The 27,620-nt window shown below is 36.2% G+C and overlaps 1 protein-coding gene across 1 annotated transcript in view; it reads right to left on the bottom strand.

Annotated features, from left to right (window-relative positions):
* Nucleotides 1-24,029, bottom strand: part of LOC140159468 (uncharacterized) — a 37,481-nt gene extending 13,452 nt beyond the window's left edge. The window contains exons 1-5 of the mRNA XM_072182954.1: nucleotides 23,424-24,029; nucleotides 15,244-15,476; nucleotides 12,985-13,128; nucleotides 10,556-11,506; nucleotides 9,595-9,749 (exon numbers count right to left, since the gene is read on the bottom strand). Of these exons, the coding sequence (XP_072039055.1) occupies nucleotides 9,595-9,749; nucleotides 10,556-11,506; nucleotides 12,985-13,128; nucleotides 15,244-15,476; nucleotides 23,424-23,509 (1,569 nt within the window). The 5' untranslated portion in view covers nucleotides 23,510-24,029. The remainder of the gene's footprint in view (nucleotides 1-9,594; nucleotides 9,750-10,555; nucleotides 11,507-12,984; nucleotides 13,129-15,243; nucleotides 15,477-23,423) is intronic.
* Nucleotides 24,030-27,620: the final 3,591 nt, after the last annotated feature.

Here is a 27,620-nt window from a genome sequence, read left to right as displayed (position 1 = left end):
GTGTGTGCTATCTTCAGTAGATAGTATTATGTTTCATAGCTATGTGGTGTGGGATCTTCAGTAGACAGCACATCTGTCTCATAGCTATTATGTGGTAAATGTGCTATTTTCAGTAGATAAGATACCCGTCTCATAGCTATGTGGTGTGTGCTATCTTCAGTAGATAGTATTATGTTTCATAGTTATGTGGTGTGGGATCTTCAGTAGACAGCATATCTGTCTCATAGCTATTATGTGGTATATGTGCTATTTTCAGTAGATAAGATACCTGTCTCATAGCTATGTGGTGTGTGCTATCTTCAGTAGATAGTATTATGTTTCATAGTTATGTGGTGTGCGATCTTCAATAGACAGCACATCTGTCTCATAGCTAAGTGGCATGTGCTATATAGGTATATATGGCTCATATTAATATTGCAGTAGATGGCACACCTGACTCAAAGCTATTATACCATAATGCGGCACGTGTTATCTTCAGTAGCTTTCAGTGGTCCGTGGGCTTTTTGCCAAGTTTGGTTCTTACCTTGTAGCTATAATTATCTTAATTCCGTGTCATTGTTTTAGCTTTTAGCGGGTCATAAATGATTGTGGCGGTTAAAATGGGACGACTGAACAATTGCGATCAATCCATGATTAAGTGTGTTGGACTGAGATTACAAAAGACTAATACTGTAATAGTATTAGACTGGTTCTATTTTGGAAAAAGTGCGTTTCAATCGGCAAGTTTGCGTAAATATGGTAAAAGTTGGCAACCAGCTTATTGTTGTTAATATTAAACTGGCCTCAAAAAGAAACTTATAATTTTTCACAAGGTCATATCAATGTCAGTGCATTTTGCTGTTGTGTCAGTTGGACAACTGCTTGGTTACTGACATGTGTTTAGAGTAGAGTATTGAAGTAATCCTGTGTGCAATTTTTGTTCATTTTTATGGAGAGGATTTTAAGACATTTGTAAGATATGACCTTGTGAAAAATTATAAGTTTCTTTTTGAGGCCAGTGTATTTGGGTATGCTGAACTCGAATCTGTTGTCTGCCAAGCAGTATTTTGAGATCGTGACCCTCACAAAGACCTCGTAGGATCGTATCAGGGGCAACAATTAATCCAATAGCTTCCAATAACACTTTCAAATATGTCAAATTATGCGTCTGGTCCCACGGATCCCAGAAATGCTATGTTTGTACGTGTACGACCTACAGCTAAGAAGGATGGGTCACAAAAGGTCTAACCAAAATGATTTGACATGATGGATGTAGATGTTATAGGCTGTCTGTGCCAATTCTTATACTTCTACTAAGAATTTTAACAATTGAGGTGGAAATAGCAGGTTCATAGGTGGTGTATAATTACATTGCAAGAATACGGTACATCATCACGTGTTACCAAAAATTGTTTGCATAATTTCAATTACTTATAGGTATATAATGGCTTCTAATGCACACAAATTGCCATGTAATTAAATAATTTTGCTCATCGATATAAAACATATGAACAACTCAATTTCAAAATGTTTATCTTAAAATGTTATGTGTGTGGGGGTATAGGGGGTGTCTGGGATATGCATTTTTTCGCACAGTAACCACGCCACGCCGCGCGCCGGTTATTTTTAATATCAACATAAGAAAATGAAAAAACAATTTGTTTTTTTAATTTCTTTATATTAAATTTTAATATCGTGTCATACTTGCTTTACATACAAGCTGATACATTTCATGTCGTTCAAACCTTACAAAAATATCGATGTATTTCATTAATGTGTTCCTAGTGAACATAAATATGTCTCTAAAGGGATTGCAGAGCATTACTTTTGCTTATACACATTTTACGATATCCATCTTAAGTAATATACAAACATACAAAACATCACTTTAGTTTATGTGTTTGACGATACTTGTGCGCAGTTTGTATTTATGTGGCAAATTGCACAAAGACAGTTGTATATGTATAATAATAAGCTATAATATAATGCAAACTGTATAATATAATGCAAACTGAGTTGTCTAACAATAAACCAACCACACGTAAATACATACGGCGTACCGGCTTGTAAACGACACTAATATATCGTCAGCCTGCTACGCTAATTGCATTTATCATTTTTTTGTAATTTTGAGAACAAAGAACAAAATGTGGTTCAAGCATGCATCAGTTACGTAATCACCCAATTTTTTTTTGATTATTCCCTTTCATTTGTATCATTATCATTTGTTCTCCTGAAAAGATTGGTGAATAAATATGATTAATACATGCTTGAACCATTTTTTGTACTTTGTTATAAAATTACAACAACAAAAAAGACTTCGGCAAAAAGCGTAGCAGGCTGACGATATTGTATCCGTGCAAAAAGTACCCGTGCACTTACATCAAAAGCAATATCTTCAAGACACAAAACCTAAACTACCAAAAGTAGTCCATAGAATTTATACCAATTTGAATAAAAAAAGAGAGCATTTCAAAAGTGACACAGATTTACATAGACCTGATCTGTCAATGAGTCCTTTACAAAAGCCGACGGGAATTGCCCGCAGAATAAAGTCGCATCGTGCCGAATGAGGTGCAACACGCAGATCAAAATTATCCATCTATTGATACATGATTATTTTATTTGGTAACTTAGGTTTATTTAAGATATTGATTTTAGTGTACTGATACTTTTTGTGTGCAGTATAGTATATACACGATGCATAAAACTACCTCGGACTTAAAATTGTTCTAACCCAAAAGTTCTACATGAACACTATATAGGGATACACATGCAACATTCGTTTCCTTGATCCTCTGAACAAAAGTTTATTCAGTCTACAAGCATATTTGCCTCTAAATGAGGGTTATTTTGTTGCGAATGGGACAGAAGGCAGTCAAAAAAGATTAGTCTTACAATAATATATGTATATACAGCCGCCTGTATCAGTAATATAGTTGTTCACAAATGTTTTTTCGTGGAGGGTGTCTGCCTTTTAGAGGAATATATACTTGTAGACGGAATTCTACGGTATTATTTATGCGATTGCACCCAACCTGCTTATACCAGTAGCTATGCTTTTAAAAACAAAATTTCGCTAAGAAATATAGTGCGATGAGCTGAGGAAAGTATATATGTGGACAAAATGATAAAGAAAAAAAAAAGATTTACATCGTGTTGAATGTTGAAATCAGTATCACTTGCGGCGTTTTTTTCCTCTCGCTGCGTTCTTACTTCTTACGACATACTACACATTCTTAGAAAAGAAAGTTCCAAAAGAACCCTTGGTGGTTCTTAGAAAAATTAAAAAGGATCTTACGGCACTCTGAACCTTTATTGGTTCTTCTAAATTCTTAGATTGTCATGAACCCTTTTGAATTTGAATGTTCTTCGGGAACCTCCCTATTCACTCTAAAGGTTCTAAAACGTAAGAAACTTGGGAGAATTAAAAAGGTTCTAAATGACTTTCAGAGAACAAAACAGGTTCCTGAGCTTTATATGGTTCCTAAGAACGTTGAATGACAGATATCTGTGAAATTCGTGTTTTTTTCCTTCAATTTTTTGTGCGACAAACCGGCTAATAAGTACAAGTCTATTACAACTTAAATCCATTCTGCATACGGATTTCTGAGGAGAATAAGGCACATAAACTAATCTTTTTCGTAATACTTTTTTTTAAATATAATTTCAATAAATAGAAAATGTTGATCAAAACTTGACAGAAAAGAGATTTTTTTATGAAAATTTCCAGTAGCATTGGAAGAATAGAAGATTGTGACATAACACGAGTATCAAAAGATAATCAAATTACAAATTTTAGCGCTTTCTCTAAGGCATTTGATATAGTTCAGATTTTCCCCAAGATACTTGAATATAGATACAATACAACCATGCATGACACCCAGTGTCAAAATGATCGGTAGGTCTACCTATTAAATTCTGCTTCCACCTTTTACAGAAAATAAAATTTACAGAAGCAAAAATTGTTCTACTGTGTGATACAAACAGTACTAGTGTTATGAGTTTTTGAACAATAGGTTCTGGTCATTCATGGATACCAAGTTTGGGCTCTTCCAGTTGATTCATATACTCTCTATGGAAGACATGACCTTATAAGAGTCCAATGAGGGAGGGTGAATATCAAATGAGGTTACCTAATGGTTGCTTCTATTTGAAATATGCACCCATTGTGTGGGATATTAAGGTCATGTCTTCCATAGGGGTGTATGGATTGTAATTGGAATAGCCCATATCGGAAGCCGGATTTGGAAGTGGTTGTCTGCCCAGAAAACACATTTTGTCAAAAATGTTTTGCCAACACCATGAACACTGAAATAATATTATTTTTTGCAGCAAGTTTTCAAAAATGCTATTAAAACATTTAGACCCTTTATAACCCGCCAATTATACTTTTTCTGTATACATGTACAATGTGTGTTTGCTGAGCTGGGTCTTGGTTATCAACCATGAGTTCTGCATTTGACAAGATTGGTTTTTCGTAATTGCCCAGTTATGCTTGGTGCTGCGAAAGTTACTACATTTTGATTACGAAAACATAATGACGTGTTTACATAAGGGCCGCGTCCACGTATACGAAAAACAGACTATTGTTGAATCTCTAACAAGCAAACTTTCACAGAAAATATAAAAATTATACCTGAGACGAATATTACTAAGTTATATTCGTCTCAAGTGTAACATAGAATTTTAAGTACAGTTTTACAGAAGATACTCATAAAAATATAGGCAAGCGAATGTCTCTTATATGAAAAGGTTGACTTCCCGGGATTGATTTTCAATCTTTAAGTCTGTGGTGAGAGCACAATCGGAAAAAATTGAATATTCAATCTATTTTTTCGATTGTGCGCTTACCACAGAGTTAAAGATTGAAAATCAATCTTGCTCTAAGAGAGTTCGATTCCCGACCACTTCGCGCGATTATCTGACGACAACAAAAGTACGATCACCTTCATTACACTGCAAAAATACTGAGTAAACTTATTGTATTCAATTTCAACGTTGAGCCAAACAGCCAGTATTGGGCAATACAGTAACCAGCTATTTGGTACCTAATGTTGGGAAAATACCCAAATTGGTTAATTTTGCGCAGTAATGTTATTAATTAATTGACCCAAAGCTCAATGTGCATTGTACTAAAATTAAGAGACGTGAGATCAGAGTACGAAACAACCTTAAAGTATTAATAGGTACGACTCGTATATACTGAAACAACAAGTTTTACGAATTGTGAACCACAAGAAATAAACACACCAGGGATCAATTTAATGATACCATAGGTATGATAGGAAACTCAATATAAAATGTTCTTTTCTACGGTTATGAAACAACAATTAAATCGAGCAACTATACAAGTACATAGCAATTTATATACAAAAATGAGCTGTACAATTTACATTTTGGAAAACATGATATTGTTTGCTTATATAGAATTTACAAATATAGAACATTAATGGTTCAAATTCAGGATAACATCCAATATACAGCATGAATCTGATGTAAAAGTCCACATATACAAAACAAATATACGTTCTGTACAATTTTTTTTCTTCAAAACACTCACAAAAATGACATATACAAATATATATATATATTTTTAGTTATTCGCATAATTACCCTGTATAGCAAAAGATTCCATATAGAACGTAAGGACATCCGTCAAAATATCGGTATATATATAAATATATATATATATGAACCAACTTGTATCATTGGACAATTTCCTTTTAATTAAAAACAAGTGTTTGGTAATGTTATTTACAATAGTGTAGTAAGGAATAAACGAAACATTTAGTACGTTTAGCTAGCTCAGTCTGACGAGGTAGAATGTTTTATTTTCCCACTTTACACAGCATTCATGAAAGATGTTGATAATGTCAAAACAGAGAAAGTGTCACACTAAATGGGGGATAGACAACGAATAATGTACAATGTTTGTATAAATTCAACCCATTATTTTTAATACAACAGTGCGTGATTTTAACGATCTATGCCCAATTTAAAAAATGTATCAAAGGTTACAAGGGACATCTTGACAATCGGATGGAGGGCGGGTGCCAGCCCAAATGACCAATTTTCGTCAGGGGCGTTCCCCCTCCCGGCCTCACCAGGAGCTACGTCACTGGTCTCATAAACACCACTTAATTAGACACATATTTAGGTACAAGGCAATAAACTGATGGATGAATCCACATGAATGGCGGCAGGACCGGAATTACCTTTTTTGGGGCCCTGGGCCAGGCCAAAATTTGGAGGCCCCCAAACTCGCCATTAGGAAGGCATATGCATGCGCTCAATTAGCCTAAGTTTTGGTTTAGGTATAAGATCGACAGTGGCGGCGGGAGCATTACAATTTAGGAGGGAAACAAGCATAGATTTTACTAGTACATTTGGGCGCGAAAAAAAATCAATTGCAGACTATTTTGGTCCAAAATAAAGGTGAAATATGCTACAACGGGCCAGTGCGCGAGAAGCGCACAAAATTGTGCAATTTTACCCTATTTAGGCTCAAAACACGGTGTTTTTCGGGCTAAAAAGCTAAGGAAGATGCACAGGGCACTTTTGGGGGCCCCCAAATTTCTGGGCCCGGGCCCATCTGGCCCAATGGTAAATTCGGCCTGGGGATATGCATTAAAACGCATTCTTGATCAGACTGGAATGCTTTTCAATGTGATCTCCTCAATGTACCTGCAGATAAGACGGCATCGAGTTATGGGCGCCCTGCAAGCACTGTAACGCACTTACAAGTTACAAGGTACCCACAGGTACCGGTATCGGTAGTGCTCACTGCGCGATTATTTCCCGAATGCGTATTCGAGTCCGTGTAGACACTAAGAATCAGGCCCGAGACACTCCGAAGCTAGTTTAAGGATAGTATACATACCATATATGGACGTGATTCTCAATAAATTAACAAATTATCGTGCATACTCGTCATGCCCGTGCTGGTTTCCTACAAAACCAGTTTGTGCCGGTCCAGCCCTGGCCCGAGACTATAAACACTGTTCTGTGATTGGTTTAACATGTCCATCACGACATGGATAATTTATTAATTATTAATTTATTAAGAATCACATTTTTGCTGTCCTCCATATCGGTATAGGCCGTGTGTACAGAGTGCACTCTTATCTCATTGTATAGGATCTCTGATATGGATCATGCGCATCCCAGAAGATCGCATTGTAATGCGGATCCCGCTGTCGTGTGCATTCACCCAATGAAATACAACCTGAACGTAACCCATTACCACTTGCTAAACATACCGTTCCTTCTCCTGGCCTAAACATTATTCTAGAATTGTATCAAAAATGGGCCTGAGAAAACTGGCGAGTATTAACAACTCGGCAAGTTGCATTTCAGAAAAAATATACAATTAATGTTTCAAATTATATACACACTAATCTTTGCTTATATACCAGAGAAACATGTCTGCAAGATGTTTATGTTTTTTTGTTTTTTTTTATATAAAAAAACCCTTATTTTACAGGATTGAAATAGCCTATTCAGATTTCCCAAATTTTTACATAATAATAAATAAATATGAAATTGTTTTAAAAGTCTGCGTATCAAAAGTAGAAATAACAATATTATTATTCTGAAAACAAAGTGATCATTTCGTAATTGCATTATTGGTCTCTTATGAAGGCAACGAAGCATTTTTCTCATGACACATATGTCTAGCCTATTATAGTATTATATAAATGTGGTTCACACTGAAAATTTACATTTATTATTTTACATTAAAAAAAAAACTGTACTGGTAGCATAACAGGATAAACACTTGCGCGCATCGTCACCTTTTAATTCAATGTTTTTCACTGTTCCAACGTTTCGAATCCATGATTACACCAGCTCCGGGCACCAGCTGTCCCTATTAATGAGGTCCGACGTCCGTCCAGATGAGCCGACGGTCGTTTTATGGTCTCAGTGTGAAAAGTAGCATTACATTGTGGGTCCAACAGCAGAGTTTTTAAGAATACAAATCTGTGCAAGAAGGCCCCATTTGCAATAGCTGCCAGGTGTCATATCTTTAAATGTGTACAACATATATATCGAATGCAGAAATTATTGTCAAATATCTGTAGAGCAGCTATTGCAGATAGGGTCTTCTTGCACGAAACATTGCATCATCACTTCATTTGACTTACAGTATGCAAAAGTCAAACTATTCCACACTATACGTGTGTGATTATTCTCCCATATGGCTGTGAATCCTGGGTGCTATCACAAGACATGGAAAGCAAAACCAATCCTTGTGCTACCCCCTCCAACAGAATTATGCTAAATATTAAATTGACAGACCATGTCTCAAACACCATCGTATATGCTGACATGACCAACACTGAGCCTCATAACGGTGTAAGGATGGCATATCCTTCGTTAGCCTGAGGACCTACTGGAAGGTATACATACAACCTCATCATGCTCATGGCGAAAGTAGACACACACCTACATCCAACGTGTGCTAGGCTATAGGGTACGATAAAGGCATGATTCAAGCCGAACAGATAGGATCTAGCCGCACTTGCCAAAGATCACTCGACATGCAGCCGAAGAATGATGGTGATGAGCGACATATATGAGAGAACCATAAGAATTTACATTCTAATTGACGAGCGACTGGTGGACTGGTGATGTACGATTTGACCAATGAGCTGATTTGTTATCTTTGCTTTGGAAAGAAACGGTCACTTCATTGGTCAAGAAAGTTTGGCCGTAGCCTAAGAACCTCAAGACATACTGCAACTACTGGCACAATATCTAAATTCTCCTATACTGACACAAATTCCTCTGAGATGCTCATGGAAGCTTTGAAAGTTAGAAACCTGCGGGGTGACCTTGATAAATGTACATGCTTTGTTTGCGTGTTTTAAAAAATATTATCATGCCCCTGTTTTAAACTCCATTATAACATGTATAATAATGGTACAAAAAGTTGACTTCCAAGTTTGATACGTACGGTAGTTACGTAATCTACGTGGGTTGGTGAAGAAGATGAACCAAATTAATCTTCTCAAGCTTGGCAGAGACCTGAATATGGTAATACTTCCTTATGATGTTGACCGCATTCATGAAAGCATTATGTCTTGTGCACGGATATCCCATGCATCGAAGGCATGCAGCTTCAGCGAAGTTCATATATTCGTAATGTCTTGAATGAATTGTACTGATCATGCTGGCCGTGTTTTGCTGGGTCCGAAAACAGCTTAATACTGCAACCGTTTGCATATAATCCAACAAGTAGTTCTATTGTAGCTTTGCAGCTCATGTCCAACAACTCGGACTTCTATATATTATATCATCTTTCTTTTCATTCCCTGGATTATCATCCTTCCAAAATAAAAGCACTCTGGTTTTACATTTCTTGTACAACAAGTCTATACTTTGTACTGAATAGACACAAATCCGACTGGCAATGTTCTTATTCCATTCATTGTCAACAATATAAGTAACCAATCACTCAAGCTCTGAAACGGACCTTAGCATAAGATCATCAGCTATTTTCAAAAGACACATCTTGAAGATATCGTTTCCTGATATTGGGAAGATCTCCCAAAAGCTGTCATTTATGTATAAAACACCATTCATAATACACAGACGCTGGTGAGTCTTTTAAATCATAGCGTACGGTCTTTGTAGTGTCTGACCTTTCTTCTTTATCCGTGAAGTATATATCTGTTCTAATAGCAATACAACCATTGCCAGAGCAAAACAACCACTGATAAAGTAAAATGCTGGATTGTAACTCCCGGTTGCATCTTTAACGTAACCTGCAAAGACAAAAACAAAACACGCAGTTGTTTAGAACAAGTTAAACATTCATCTTTTGTTTGATGTTTCATTAAAAATAATCTTTCATTAAAAATAATCTTTGTCATTGATTCACTTTATCAGGAATCCTGAAGTAAAATTGCGAAATGTTGCCACAATCCGTTGAGCATTTGTTGAATGAAACAAGCACATTCATTTATTCATCAAATACTAAACAACTAATGTTTTCACTCTGCAAGCTCTTACAGGACACTCAAATTCGTTGATTTTGAGTTTTCGGTTTGAACAATTCTAGGAGTTGTTGATTTACTTCAATTTTAACTACAGTCCGACGAATATGACCTGTTTTTTCTTAGTTACCAGGTCATCTACTCAGACTTAGTGTACTTTCTTGAGAGATCAGTGTCTGAGTAGATGATCCGGTAACTAAGCAATAACAGGTTATACTCATCGGACATGTTGACTATTCAGTGCAGGTTGTCTTTCTTATTTACTTCTTTTTGGTAAATAGTTGAATCAATAGGTCCCATCACTATGGTCCACAAGAGTCTCATTCCAATGGCAAAGTGCAATAACCTCAATTACATAATCATAGTGCAAAATTTGACCTCAAGTTGCAGAGTATGAGTTTTTGTACCCAAATCTTCAAAGGTCATTCAATGAATGTACAAATGTATTGGGGTTCAAGAACTGTGCCCCTGATAGATGAGCATGTTGTGGATCCTAGCGCATTATTATCTTTATAAACATAAAAGGTGAGATGGTATGTATTCTGAAAATACAAATTGACCTTGACATTATTTACCTGCAATGTAGCCTCCTGTGGCGCACCCGACACCTTCGAATAACATTCCCAGTCCATATGCCGATGGTAATCTTTGCAGGCCGACCATCTGCCGCAATACGACTTGCATTAACGGGAAGAACCAGCCACTAGAAAATCCAACCATTACTGCACATGCAACCAGACTTCCATAGTGTCCAATCAATGGATTGATAAGCGTTCCTGCAACACATATTAAATGGGACAGACACATACCCATTTTAGCGGTAACTAATTTCCTATCAATAAAGAACCCGTGAACCACTCTTCCGAGCAAACTTCCAATTCCAAGCCCGGAGAGTATCCATGTTGCTTTATGTCCTTCAATGTTATTTTCATGTGCTTGAGATGGAATATGTACTACAACTGCTACAAAACCTACTGCTTGCATGAGAAATACAAAATAAATTACTAAAACTGACGGAGTGTCCAGGATGACGTTACATGTACATTTGAATCTAAATCGTTGTCTTTTCTTTATCTGGTCTGTCTCTGCTTCTTGATGCTTCTGTGCAGCGAGTGTTACTTTCGTTGTTCCATTTTGAGTGCAGGCTACGACCGACTGTTTCTCCGTTGTACTGTCTTCTTCTTCGGTAATTTGATGTAAGTCAAGCTTACAGTCGGATTCTGCATTTTTATCGATTTTAGCAGCTTCGTCACACAATTGCAAATTCGATTGTGACGGAGATTTTCGGCTTTTAAGTGGCCTAAAAACGCATGCCGCAGCTACAATGTTAAAAGCAATAGCACCTTCAATTAATAAAGTCCCTCTCCAACCAAATTGTTCGATAAGTTCTTGCAGTAAATTGGGAAATATAAACAGTCCAAAACCCTGTCCGGTGTAAGCCAAACCATTGGCTAAGGCGTAACGTTTATGGAAGTATTGGCCGATGGCAATTGTTGCTGACATGTGAACAAGAGCGGCCCCGAAACCTGGATAAAAAGATAAAAGTGTTATCATTTATAGTTATATGGTGGCAATGTTAAGTACTTCATACCGATTGGTGTGCCTATTTTGAGACCATATGAAACAGAATAACAAACAAATTAAAAAACATCTCCCCGGGTTGGTAGTTCCTGATAACACGGACTTTCTTGAGCCAAAACGTTTAGCCAAAAATTATGATGAAACGATCAAGCTTAAAAATATTTTCTATAAACCTTCAGGTCCAACAAATTAACTGCCAACTGATTTAAGTGGGTATTTCATATAAATAAGTGGTATCTTTTTATGTCTTCTTATGTATATTTCTGTTTTGCTTATTATCATATGAATATTAAAAATATTATCAAATTGTTCGTACCAAAGTCAATTAACAATACCCAATTAATTGCTCCCAGTTAATTTGTAATGCAACCCACGTGTAACCACGTAACATCCCAACCAAAATAATCATGACAATTAGCCTCAACTTGAACTTTACACAAATTTACACGTATTGTTCATTGATAAGTATATTTAAACAGTTTACAAAGTATTGTTTTAGTAACCCATCTCCTGCAGCATATACAAATACAACATGTGCGACATTGAACTTGTCCTGTCAGATGAGCCCGATAAAAAGACAATGATCATGATAATGTGGCAACTTGCACTTTGATACTTTGTCAATTATTTGCAAACTTTTATTGGGTCTATTTGAGTTATAATAAAAATGGGAAAACTTGGTATTCCAATAATTGTACAATACATTCCTATCCGTTTGTGTGTAGCGCTAGTGATCCGTCACCTGAGCTGAGTAATTATAGTTATTGGAATCGATGGTTTTGTTATAGCGGAACAAACTTTAGCATGAAGTCTGGTGCCTTCTCGGGCTCTTGTGTTTAGCTTTGGGTCACAAATTGGTTTACAGAATGAGTGCTTTTTATTTGTCAAAAAATATTTTTCCCAAGGGAAATCTTCATTCTGATTAACAGTGGACCTTTACCCGCTCTAGCCTACGATTGATTTTAGAGCCTTTATTTTAGACAAATTTCACAGAAAGCTCATGATTTGGGGTAAATTGAACTAAACTTTTGACATTTTTTGCTATTTTTTTTACAGGCAAAGCAGGCGGTTTGCCGATTGGCTGCGGGCCTTAGTATAGACGAATCCAACGAGCCAAGTGATGGTCAGAATTTAGTCGGCCATCACTGGGTCCCCGGCGCACCAAACTGGTGTCGTCGTGACAACCCAGTTGGGTGGATTAATACCGCTTAAAAATCGATGTTTATATGTTGTTTGTAAACTTTCATCATTCTATTGTCTACGTGTAACACGGGTGATGAAATGCAGTTTAAAATCCCCGCCAAGGACGCATCATTTCAAATTTTAGGTGGGATATACCCGACGGGGACCCAGCTATGGCTGCCATTGAGGTGTCGGAATGTGTGAAATTGTAATAGCCTACTTGGCTTTGAATGCAACTTACCCGCCAATAAATCAAGGCACATGAATAATTGAAGTACAGATGTCATGAATGAACTCATGACGAGGCCACTGCTCATTATCACACCGCCAACTATTGCCGTGTTGCGACAACCAAACCGTTTCACTAACAAACTACCAACAGGACCTGCACGCATATGGAAACAAAAACAATATTATTATTATTATTCACTCAGTGTTCCGAAGTTTTTACAATCTTTTTTACAACTCCACATGCAGCTATCGAGTGACTATTTATGTACGTATTTATAAATATACCAAGACCAGCAAGCATGACCAAATCCTCATGCTATTAAAAGGATAGGAACTCTTTAGATAAATTTCATCAAATTTAAGTATTAATTGAATAGCAAAATTATTCACATTCCGAATTTGTAATAGGCCTATGTTATCAAAAATAACGAAAGTATGTGGCGATGGAAAAAATATTTATCGACGGAAACGTTCACAAAGTTGAACAAAATAGACAACTTTGCAGCACAGTCTCGCGTTGTTTACTGCCTCAAATGTACAGGAAAACCACCCGCTATGTATAAAGGAACTTAGAGACTTACTGTCTACAAGCTGTTATGGCAGCGCGGAGGTGGTCACGTGGGTATTTATAAATACGTATTTATAAATATAGTCAAAGCAAACTGACATGGCATGTGGTTCTTGACGGAAAATCAATTGGGTACTTTGGGCATAACCAGTGGCGGCGCCAGGAAATTTTTTTCGGGGGGGCATTCGGGGGGGGCAAAGTGAATTTCAGGGGGGCAAAATCAACAAAGTTTGCGCAAAATTACCGTAAAAAGTGGACATTTTCGTAATTTTGGGTTTTTTCGGGGGGCAACGGGGGGGGGGGCAAGATTTCTGACTGGGCGCCGCCACTGGGCATAACCATGATAACTATAACAAGGTCTAAGCAATAAAATTAATATTTCAGTGAATCTGTATAACCAAACTCTAAACATCAAAATTAAAATTCGATATAAAGTTCAGATAAAGAAGGGTCTAATCATATACTATAGGTTTCATATATATGAATAAAAAATTCTGAAATTTTTGTTTGTTATTAAATCGGAAAACATGAGCCAGAACTTTTTTGAACCAAATTCTCGCGCTATAAACATGATAAAGGGTGTTGTGTTGTATAAAATCCCTAAAATATGATTTGACAAATTATTATAATCACTAAAGGGTCATTTTTCAAATTCAATTCACAGTGATGCTAACAACATTTATACACGAGTGCCTCCGAAACACAATCATGTCCCCCCCCCCGTGCTCATAATGTAGTGAATTAGCCTAAAATGGCGAATTTAAGGAGACTGAATTTGAGTTTTGTGGGGAGTGCAGAGTAAATAGTGCACTCTGCTGTGACCACCCTAATAATATGCAAAAACATAAAAATACATCTCACATGAGTTGAATGTACAAACTTCAGCAAAATATGTTGCAGCATGACTTTTCAATTGTACAGGGTGATTTAAAATGAACTGTACCCAACTTTACCCATTTTTTTATATATATTCGCGGAGATTGTATATATCAAAAAATCATCATAGAAAGCAGTGATAAGTGTTCTGTAGTAGAAATTTTGAATTTTGATAATAAGTGGTTTTAGTCAGAAGATATCGCATTTTCAATTTATCATCCCATTTTTAGACCAACACGTGGAACTAAGTTTATCCGTGTTCTCTACCGCAGTAACAAAATTGGTGTGTTTTATAAAAATGTACTTTTCTTCAAAACCATTTGAGGTAAAGACATGATTTTTTCATCAATAATAGAAAACATACTATCCTGATACAGCTTACAAACACAAATTATTTACATGTCGGTAAGTATTTTATTTTAATTTTTGAATTTGGGTACAGTTCATTTTAAATCACCCTGTACATGATCTTTGGACAGTGCACTCTTCAAAATTAATTCGCAACTATTGCGTAATTCTTTAACAAAGATTTTATGATTGCTTAGTCGAATCTGAATGAACTCAAACAGTTCCACGACCTTATTTGTTCATATTGTTTAAATACTAGTACTAACCTAAATGTACCAGAAAGAGTAATGATATATGGCTCAGCCCAGTCTTGCAGGCAAGGACTAATTTCTAGCGAGTATCGTGGGAAGGATCAGAACACTTGAAATACTTGCAAACTAAAAAGGACAGATGTTCTTAGAAAACTTGAAACAAATATATACAGCAAATATTTGCATTTCTTAAAGTTTCTGAAGTTGTTTAGTTTAGTTTACTTACACATTGCACAAAGAGTAGCAAAACACGAACTAGCAATAACACCCATAACAGCGGCTCCTGACGAGAACTCTTGTTCCAAAGGATCAACAAAGATTCCCAGCGTCTGGACAATTCCCATCTCTGTCATTAAGGCAAAGAATGCCCCACCGACAACCACCCAGCCCCATCCTCCGTCGGTTTTCTCGTCTTTTTCATCGAACTTCTTAACTTGGACGTTTCTGGAATCATTTCGCCTGTAAATTAGACAATATAATATGCACATGATATTATTTATACAATGGAAAGTTGAAAATGAATACAACATCCGAGAAAACTTCTGAAGCGACGAATAGGAGATTTCGATAAGGTTCGCTAGTTGAAAGTACGGTTTGCAAGTCCGAAAAAACCCCGAAATATAAAAGGCCGGCCGGGGGTTTGGTAGTCCGAATGTTAGGGCATGCAGGGTTAGGGTTAAGGCAGGTTTAGTGTTAGGGATAGGGTAGGGCATAGGCCTACTGGTCAATTTTTTGGACTATCGTACCTTGTTTTTAGGACCAGTGCCTTTATATAATTATATAGGACCATAGACCAGTATTAGATGGTCTATGATAGGACTAGCGTAAAAACTATCAAACTTCCAGACCATATACCATACGGCGATGAAGATTCTTTTGGCGTGCCAGCTTACCGTTCTTGTGTAGTATCTCCTGAAATCTTCATTCTGAAGTCTCAAAATGTATCATAAAACAGTGGATTGATCCTATTGTATGGCGTGTATATACGAGTGTTTTTCGAAGCTCATGATTCGAGAAATTTTGTGATGGAAACAAGTGAGACTGATTGATATTTATCACAAGGTCTACCTCCACATTAGGATGACAAAAATCGATTCTAATCATTACAATGCAATGTCTTGTTTTCTTTTATAGTATTTTTCATATATTGATAATGTTTATAGTATTTTTCATATATTGATAATGTTGATCAAACGGACCACATAATAAATACACAGGCATATATTGACCTCAGACTTGTTGTTGCATAAAGGCCGATTCATACTCGAAGTCGAATATTTCTTCAACAAATATTCGTGATTCATTGTTCAATTCATTATTAACTTGATATAAAAAAAAATGAAAAGAGCAAAAAAACAACAAAAACCCACCCCCCCCAAAAAAAACAAAAAACAAAACAAAACAAAAAATACACAAACAAACAAACAAACAAACACTCAATTACACGCCCTATATTTGACGTCCAATATCTGGTGGAAATGATAATTGTTAGAAGAATACTTGTTGCCTCGAATGAAAATCATGAGCCGGGTCTTCTTTTTCATACTTTTGCCATTTCATTTGGAAATTTGTGCAACTGAACTGTAGTTTTAACAATTATTATATAGGCTATAATAGTGAACTCGTCTATAAATATTGCGGTTAGGCTAGACACGCGCCGGCCGACTGGACCACATAGACAAAGAGCAACTTCAAAAATCGGACTTTGGATGATAGGCCTACAGTTGTCAAAATAAGATAAATATCGATATCGAAATAAAAGATAGGTCCATGACATCAAAATGATTTGATAACCCTTGATTAGATGTGAATCTAGTTCACATTGTCTCATATCACTGGTTGAACCATTCTTTCTATTATAGTCTACCCTCTTAGAAAAGTGGTTCCAAACAGAACCTATAGGGTCTCGACCTGTTCTGCATGTATGGTTTTGCGAGGAACCATGAAGGGTTCTGGAAAGAACCGTGGTATAAAAAGTTCTATACACTAAATGCTAGAAATAACCATTTTGGATTCTTTCAATTTGCAAGAATCGTTTTCTCTTGAATGAGGATGCTACAAAAGGACAGCCCAGAACCCCTTTTATCTTGCACTTAAAGGGGTATTTCGTGATCCTAGCATCCTCTATTTATGTCATTTTTCATTAGATATCCACGAAAAAAACCTATTCCCAAAATTTCAGTTGATTCCGATTTTGCGTTCGCGAGGTATGCATGATTATGTGTATTACACTGCTCCATAGACAATGCGTTGTAATTTCGTTCTGAAAAACGAAAAAGAACGAAATTCAAATTTCACGTTATCTTTGCTAAACGAATTAATCTGCAAGAAATATTTTGTACATAAACATTATGTATCCAGAGGTTTCCAGTGATATAAAAATCTCAACTTTTTTTGAGAAAAGTGGGGGGATGAGGCTGTGGATCACGAAATGCCCTTTTAATAGCAAATATCGTATAATAGGAATGGGATGTGTCCAATGCACACCATCAGATAAAATATTCCGTACTTTTGACCCGGACTTTTGATTGTGAATGTTATGTCTCATAATTATTCAATGTCGATGTTTTCATAAAATGAATTGAAACATAAAGTATTCATATGTTATTATTGAAAATAAGTTATCGAAAATTTAAAATACTGAAATTATAATAAAACACGCCGTATTGATCCCCGCGAAAGCGTGAAAATATTAAAAAATTGTCAGCATAGCATAGGCCTAAACATTGTTATAAAGGGGTGAGTCCACAGCATCCAAAAAAAGTCCAGATTTTTGTACCATCAGGACTTCATGTGCAGACATGTTTATGTGCACTTCACTGCAAGCCTTCAATTGTAGTAGGCCTACAATATTTACTGTCTGATAATAATTTAAATATTGTCTCAAGTAACTATAAGGCCTATGTGTGGACGAATGCGACTTTAATAATAATGCTCTGGACTAATTTATTTCTGCATGACTTGAAGCTCCGATCCGGAAGGCTCATGGATATATTCTATACATTTAGGTCATTGATTGAGGTCAGTGACCCATTGTTGAGGAGTTAAGAAGATCAGAGAAGATGAGAAAAGAGGAGATCGCTCGAACATATAATCCGATTACCCACAGTTAACCTCCATTCACTTTTCTTTGTTTGGGGTACTTAGAACACCACTTGAAACTTCCTTTGTGGTAATCTGTTCATCCGCCACACGCTCGACTGATTTGGTAGTTCTCTTATTGGAAAAAATATTCCACACACGGAAGTACATCGTTAAATTCCCAATTTCGCAGTCAAATCATGCTTTTTTTCTTTAAACATAATAATAACTGCAGGGTGACCATGATTTTTAAACGAGTGAAAAAGCATTATATATATTGCAACTCCCATTAAAAAAATCAAAAGTTTTGTTAAGTTATGGAAAGTCAAGCATAATTAATTTTCCAGTAAAATTAAGGGATCTAGAATGAGCGTTTATGGCGTTTCGACAGTATTTTTTGTGGGACATTTTAAAAATGAATTTAGAAGAGCAGCAACGACATCACTTGCATTACATTCCAGATGTTAAATCTACATCATATGCAAAATTTGAGGAAATTCGCACGAGTCCGTTTTATTTTAGGGCCATTTGTCTATAACTAGTCTTTACACGTAGCCCTATGGGAAGAGTGCCCGTTGAGGGCGCTATAACCCCCATTTTAGGAACAAAAATGTGGTTTAAAAAAAACGGACTCGTGCAAATTTTCTAAAATTGTCAGAGTATGTAGTATGAACATGTAGAAATATAATCAAGTAGTTGCCCTACCTGCTCTTCTCCGAAAAAATAAAAAGTCCTATACCTCAATGATAATGAAACCAAGGTGAGCACCTCAGACGTATCGAATTGCATTCTGAATACGAAGCATGTCTTTCTGATATCAAATAATTTTCATTTTTTGAAATTCAAGATATAATACAAATTTTATGACAAATTATTAAAATTTGATATTTGTCAATTTTTTGATATATAACAGTCCTCGAAGTAAATTTTATAAATGTAATGATATATTCTTAAAGTGTATGTAGCTGGGAGGAAAAGCCGACGATCAATTGAAAATTTTGACCTTTTATATTGAAGATATGGATTTTTCCCCCAAAAGACCTATTTTTTTTGGTGTTTGGGGAAAAAATCCATATCTTCAATACGAAAGGTCAAAATTTTCAATTGATCGTCGGCTTTTCATCCCACCTACATACACTTTAAGTATAAATCATCAGATTTATAAAGTTTACTTCAAGTACTGTTAAATATCAAAAATATCAATTTTAATGATTTGCCATAAAATGTGTATTACATTGCGAATTTCAAAAATCCAAATTATTTGATATCAGAAGGACATTCTTCGTATTCAGAATGCAATTCGATATGTCTGATGTGCTCTAATGTCCCACAATAAATACTGTCCAAACGTTCATACCCCACCCCTTAATATAATCGCACATCAAATAAATAATGTGTGTATCCGCCTATTGATGGAAACAATGATCTAATCCGATTGATCAACTATATAAGTGGCTTTGCGAGTCACAACTGTCTAGCTCTAAATGGCGCATGCCCGGATATCAATTTGTTACGTCAGTTGACCGCGAAATATAATTTCTGTATTGTTTGGCATGACCGGCTGCTAAGTTTGACCCGATCTCCTCTTTTCTCATCTTCTCTGCTTTCATAAGCCAAAGTGGACTTCACGTACACAGAACTTTATTTAGTTGAAAGGCTCAGCTTCCATCTGATACCCTTTATTTTTTGGTGGGAAGAAATTTTATTCAGGTTTTAGTTCAGTAAAATTTGCTAATTTTCGACTGCACATTTTACCATTTAAATTCACAGTTTTTTCAAATAATTTAATGATATGTAGATGTAATGGTCCATTACCTACTGAAACATGTAGTTCTTTCAACCAATTTGTCATTCAAAGACAAAAAATCTATTATTTGAAAGGACCATTTTCAGTCATTACCATTTTACTAACGAGTCGAGGTCAATCTATTCAAATCAATGATTGCTTCTATATTATATGGGTGAATGGATTGGTTGTCTCCATAAAGGCCTATAGTTAAGCATGTTTAGGAACTGGCCGGTTACTAAGTCCGCTTTATTGGGCATTTTATCGTGTATCGACCAGTAATGGGGTCTTGAGGCACTGATAAGTCAAATTTTCTTGGGAAATTGGTACAAATAGGCCTATATGGGTCCACTTTCAGATTTGTGGAGGCACATCCATATCCCTACCCAAACCAAGTCAGTACCCGGAATATGAAGACGATGAATAGATATCAAATCGAAATAAACAAATAATGACATCCATGATTTCCGGCAAAGCAGTTTGGGACTTTAAAAAATTAAAGTTTAGACGTCATCCGGGGACTTCATTAAAAGATAACTTCAAGTTCAACATGTTCAAATCAATGACACGCCTCAAATTGGAACCAAACAACGCTGCGATCCTGAGCTAACGCATAATACCCATGGCAGTGAATAGAAGACCATGACCTTGTGATGGGATTGAGCTCCAAGCAACTCTGCAACATCGGAACAAGTTCAAGTTCGCGAATTCTAGCTGATGTGAGACGTTTAGTTCTTCGATACAGAGACGGAATGATGAAATCCCCGTATACAGAATTGGTCACCAGACGGGATTCCCGTTCAAACTTTAATCTGGCGATAGCCGTAGGCCTGTGACAACATGCACACGTGACTTCCACAGTGCAATGTTAGCAACAACAGTATAGCATATGAGACAATACTTCTTGCCAAGAAGTTGCCGGTATTTTATAAAAGACATTCTGTCCCGGCATGGCACCGGCATGGTCTATCAAAAATGCGAATTTATAACGTGAACTTCAAAAACGCAGCCAGGAACAAATTCCATTTGAAGTACCTTTTGGATTTTTTTTTAATTTGAAAAAGTAAGTATTTCAAATTCGCCAAACCTGACGCCTCGATTTTATACTTGTCATGCTAAATAAACTTCGTCTTCGACTGAGAAACCACGGTTTTTCAAAACTATGGCTTGTCATTTTTTTTCCAATTCGAAAGCAAGTTTTATCTTAACTAACCGCAACTAAAACCACCAGCGAAGCGTCTCAGCGAAAAAGTTCTTTTTTTTTTTTTCAATCTCCAGACCTGTTTTGGCCGAGTGTTTGCTATTATTCATCATTGGGTTTTGCGCTATGAGACAGGCAGTTCAGTCACAATAGGCGTGGAAGGGGTTCAGACGTTGACTACTCGATGCAACCAGCTAGGCCCGTAACGGGGGGGGCATCACCAAAGGGCGAAAAAAGTCCCATTTGCGAGCGTAGCGAGTGTAAAAAAGAGGTTTTATTTATGCCTTTGGTCATAAAGGTTCACATTTTGAACAAGTCCACTTTTTCAAAATGAAGATTAAAATATATTGAATAAGGGGCAGATCGAATGGATAAGGGGTCTTTGGGCGACAGCATGTGTTTTGAAAAAATATGGGGTTTTGGGTGACAGCAATGCTGAAAAGGGGGGGGGGGGTCTTAACACTATAACAGCAGCTAACAGTCCTATATAGGTGTCACTTCCAAAGTGTGAGTGCCCCAACGGGGTCATGAATGCCGGCTGGAATCACGTTTCATTTTAAGAAGGTTGGTAACACCTGACAACAGTAGGCCCGCCTATATGAAGCAGACGAAGGCTACAACATTAACAGTTCGTTTGAAATATGATCATCATGATCATGACGACTTGAAAAGTAAAGTCTGCCAATTCCAGATATCCTTCTTCCCAAGCCCGATCTACCCATCTGTTGCATGTCTGCATAAAGGTCGCATGTTGTCCTGATTTTGACCCGAGCTTTAAAAACGAGTTTCAACCATTTAATTATACCATTGAGCTATCATCAATTAATTGAAATGCCATCGAGGTCATTAAGAATTCGTGAATTTGGTCGCGTATAACATGTACTTGTAAGTTGTACCGGAATCTCGGTACACCAACGTCGTATTAGGACCTTTTTTTTTCGGGCGGCGCGGTCACTGGACTTTGGCGATTCGTCTTTCTTGCGCCATAAATATGAGATAGTGGTCATAGTCTGAGCTGAACATTGTCTGGTAAATAAAAAAAAGGTCCTACACGTCGGACTAGGATAATATAAGGTCCAAAAGACCGTCTACTGTGATCACCATCGACGGTAGATGATTGTCATTGGTTATCTTGTAGAGTCACCCCCGGGATAGGGGCGTAACCAGGATTTATTTGGGGGTCCTATAACACAAAAATGTTAACAAAAAATAATTCCCAGTATTCCGGTATGACCCCCTTTTTTCAGTTGCGGCTCAGTACCCAATGACCCCCTTTTTTTTTTTGCGGCTACCCAATGACCCCCTTTTTTTCTAGATTTTCATCATCAAAATGCCACAAAAAATGCCGAAACTTTCAATATTTTGCTCCATTTTTTCAAAATTTTCTACCCGATGACCCTTTTTTGAAATCTGAATATGCCTACTCAATGACCCCCTTTTTTCAAAATATTATACCCAATGACCCCCTTTTTCGTTTTGTTTGTACCCAATGACCCCCTTTTTTAAAAAATAAAGCTTTGTACCCAATAGGCCCCTACTTCGCGACGCCGGTAGGCACATACCCGTCACTTCTATAGGTGCCCCCGGACTTTGCCACCCCACCCAGTCGAGTCAGGACCAAAAAATCTGCCTAAAATACATCGTTCAATTTCAGGAATATTTTCCACCCCTCCCAAAATAAAAAAACCCTGGATTTTTGCACCCTCCAGAAAAAAAAAAATCCCGCGGGGACAGACAATTACTTAGTATTGCACAGGCACCGCACTATAATATAGGCCTACGTCATTATTTATATAAAAAAAAAACCCACACAATTTTTTAATTTTAAGAAAAAAGTAAATGTCTTATACCAAAAAAATAGGTCTTCACTACTCGTATATCGCGTATCCGATATATCATCGAGTTCTTGAATGGAGTTTGGATTAAAATATTTTTATGAAGTTAGTTGGCAAAGAACCAAAGACGAGAAAAAATGTTTGGCAGTCATAGAACCGGCAGACAAGAATTAGCCGATGCATATTACATTAATTAAAGATAGGGTAAATGGTAATTGACACAATTCAGATATCATTCGCGTTTAAAAAAAATCAGTTCAATATTCGATAATAGTAATACAGTTCATGGATATCCAAATTGTTACATGCATATATTACAAATAATTATAATTATTGTGCAATCCACAATAAACCAGTTATAACCCACTGAACTGTAGCTAAATGATTGATCAACCATGCGAAAAAGCTTGAAGGTAAGCGAAAGTGTAGAGAAACGCCCGGTCAGAAACTTTAAATCATTTAATATACGAAATAAATCTCAAAACACAAAATTTGCTACTTACCAATGGGCAGTTAACGAAGCTGAACTAGAAATCCGGCGAAATGATGACACCATGGTCATCACCGAGGCTCTTCTTTTAAATTCCATTATTTTCCGGTGTTATTTCTGCCTGTTGCGGCAGAAGCTATATTAAAGAAGACACCTCCAAAGAGCCTCTCGGACAGGAGACCTGTCCCCTATGACCTATCTACCACCAGCAGTAATCCCAGTGTTCAGAATGCCTGGTCATCCAGAATGACCACTGTCACATCCCTGGCGCATCATATTACATGTAATGGTATAAACATAAAAGACATAACGCCCGCGGTCCGTTAATATTTTGCTATGTGGATGTACTGCGTTGATTGCACAATTTTTATATATCCGCTGCAGCGAGCGAACTAGCCGCTCGAGCTACCAGCTGATTTTCCAAAGTGTGTGACAGTGTGGTGTTTACTCAAAGACCTTTTTCCAGGGTCTATGGTTTACCAGGTCATTTTTTGCCGATTCCCTGCCTGCATTAACCATTCAACTGGATTGAATTACACCAATAGCCCAATACACAGCCTGTGCACCTGTAAACAAAAATCTGCAAAACACCAGATATATAGTACTACGCCCTCGCATTTGCAGCGCTCTCTGAACCAAAACTTTGCAATCGTGAAAAAAATAATAATACTTCAAGGTCGCATTTGCGAACAATTGATGAGTTCCTGAACATGCTGAACACTGAACAAGACATGGTTGAATCTGACATGTCTGAGGTCGAGATCCGTGGCACTCATCGAAGCGTCACTTTTTTGGTTTCCAGTATTGTATATTATAATACTAGATACTAGATAGTCTTTCGCATTGTTCTATAGCTACACATCGAGGCCAGTAATTATCCGAGGCCAAGGACATCAGTTGTTGCCTAGGCTATCGTCATCATTAAATTATTCTAATATCAATGCATCTTCTTTATCACGTGTAATAATAAATCAACAGGATTGGTGTTTATTCTGTGTAGGCCTATAGCAATTTTTTAAAATAGCCATTTCAGCTCCTATTCGCTACTTGCACGGTTCCGCCATTATGCACTATGTGCGGGAGAGCCTCGAACTGGCAGCATACATGAATGGGAATTGAACTAGTCATAACGTTCTGTGTAAGGTTACATAATTCTTCCTTTCATGTATGCTGCCAGTTCGAGGCTCTCCCCGCACATAGTGCATAATGGCGGAACCGCGCAAGTAGCGAATCTATAGGCCTACTATACATGCGTGATATTTAACTGTGCATGTAAAGAAACGCACGTGTCTTTTACTATGCACGAACCTGGAAGCTAGGACTGCAGATATCATTATCTATAATGAATGTGGGGTGTGAAACTTCCATTCCAGTCACACTCAAACGTGTTTTTGTCTTTTGACCGGTAAATAGGGCCTATACGCCTGGAACAAATTCGATGAACTAGTTTCACAAGCCTCTTGTTTTGAGGCCGGGGTTTGAGGATGGTTCGTAAGGGGCACACGCTAAGTATGCTCTTAGCCCTTGGGTCGAGAAATAAGAAACTGTAAATTCTTATCCCCTGGTCCGATACAAAGGCTGTAGGTAACAAACACTTTTTGAGCAAACTCAAAGAAAAGTTTGGGAAAATCGAATTGTTTTAATTAAATTACTAATATTTCCCATAAAAATAAATGGAACACGCTTGTGTCACTATATTACTGAATTATGGAATCCGAATACCAATACAGGTATATTGGCAAATATCCAGTGACTGGATGTATAAATATTATTGTTCCTACTTCAGAATGAAACATTTCACGCACGATAGAGAAATTGAATAAAAGAGAAAAATAAACGTTAGTTCAATGTTTAATGGTGCAAACCAAAAGTTCAGAGAGCAAAATCTCACGGTTATCTGTGTAACCATACAACTTTTATATCATTATTATCATCATCATTTAAATAATAATAATAATAATAACTGTTATCATTATTACATTTATTTTTTCCATCATACTAATCGAATCACACCAATTAATCAATAATAAAAAACATTTTCATTATTTCATTCATTTATTTATTTTTTCATCAAATATTACCAAATATTACAGTTCCCATTACACATGGATGACATATCATCAACCCTTTTTTACAACTTAATTGATTATTGTCATTTTACAATAAGCATCAACAACATAAAATATTTATCATCATTTCACACTTTTTATTGCAATAACTGCAAATTCCCCCATTTTCATTTTCAACCATATTTTTCAAAGCCCCACAAAAAAGTAAAATAAAATAAAATAAAATAAAGAAACCATACCTGACTATATTGTGTTTAAATGCTAAAATATTAATCACACCAAAAAATTGGCTTAATTTACAAGTGTGGAGCAATGAAAAATTATATCCAAAAATGAGATACAGGTTTATTTGGCAGTGTGTGCTGTTTACAAATAATCTTCTACATACAATAGTTATGGTGCCAACGTTTTTACTCTTATACAAACTTTTTGGCATTGCATACCATAATAGAATTTATACACAATTATAGCTTCATATCAGTAAACACCTTAACTTCTCAATCAAAAACTTTATTGGCTACATTCATAAGATCCACGCTACAGGATCTATATATAAATTCGACCAATAGCCCATAACAAATCAAATTATTGTGAAAGTTGCAAGATCGAACATCATTTAGATGCTTCTATCCCCAGTTAGTATAATAAATATTTTTGCCAAATTTTAATATTTTTTATATTTGTTTGTTCAACCATCGTCAATTATTGTGCAAGTTGCAAGATCAAACATCATTTAGATTCTTCCCCAGCAAGTATAATAAATATTTGTGCCAAATTGTAATATTTTTTATATTTTATTTGTTTGTTCGACCATCGTCAATTATTGTGCAAGTTGCAAGATCAAACATCATTAGATCCTTCTATCACCAGCTAGTATAATAAATATTTTTGCCAATTTTTCATTTTTTACATTTGTTTGTTCGACTACAGCCACTTTAGTGCATCCACTGATATAAGGCCAATCAACCTAAGCAAATAATATATTAAATATTTGTTCAACTCAGGAATAAAACATCATTAGATCTTTAAGATGAATAACATAATTAATACAAAGTACACTGACTGGCATGGCATAGAGGTCAAAGACATTGCTGTGCATCATTAATAGCAACAGCATCCCCAAACCATTCTGCTTTTTTACTTCCACGTAAGTATGATTACAAACAGTCTGGTATTAATTTGTCATTGACCTTGAGTTCAATGTAGGTTGTATGTATCAAATATCATGGATGTCATTCCCATTCTGCATCATTGGTGTTTCTTTATTTTTATTCAAAACCTGTTACATATAGGCCTACATAAATTATTGTTATTGGCTATTTCTATTAAACCCTTATCAAATACTAATTAGAATAACATACTGATAACCATGATAACAGCTAGTGCAACAAAATAATTTCTGCACATCATGCAAGTTGATATGCAGCTACATGAAGCTAATCATCAATATCTTTTATATGGACTTCTTTTACGCAGATATCTATGTTCAATATCAGACTGGATAATCTTCTCAAGTAAAAATTATCCATTTACTTCAATGTTTTTAAGCATAAGAAGGCTATTGATCAGTAAAGTGTCGGGTTATTAAAGGGGTATTTTGTGATTGTAGCGCCTTCTTTAGGGTGTGGTCCAATAAATAGCCACGGGGAAAAAAGCCCATTTTCAAAATATCATTTGATTGAGACATTTAAGTTGCAAAGTTGTGCACAATAACATGCATCATAGTGTCCCTTAGGCCACCGTGTTGTAATTTCAGGCTGTAAACAAATACCAGTTGGACGATATCTTTGTCAAACAACCGAATCTGCAAGAAATTTTATACACACAGACATTGCATTCTATGTTTCTGATGCTATAAAAATCTCAACTTATTTTAAGTTAGGGATGAGGCTGAAGATCACAAAGTGCCCCTTTAAAATACTAGAAAAATGTTTAAAACATTCTGTATTTTTTATGTGTTGCCAAATGTTCTTGTATGACATTTTTTTAAACAAAAAATAAAATAAAATTGTAAATTATTTAAAAATAACATTATACAACATTTGCCAACTTCTCAAACCTTTATATAACCCGACATTTAAATGTTTTCTAGCAACCTTTGTGCACTTTTTCAAAATGTTACAAAAACATTTTGTGTTTGC

The sequence above is a fragment of the Amphiura filiformis genome, chromosome 8, assembly GCF_039555335.1.
Source record: "Amphiura filiformis chromosome 8, Afil_fr2py, whole genome shotgun sequence".
NCBI classification, from domain to species: Eukaryota; Metazoa; Echinodermata; class Ophiuroidea; order Amphilepidida; family Amphiuridae; genus Amphiura; species Amphiura filiformis.
The sequence above is the reverse complement of the archived record's forward strand: the minus strand, read 5'-3'. Positions and strand labels throughout refer to the sequence as shown.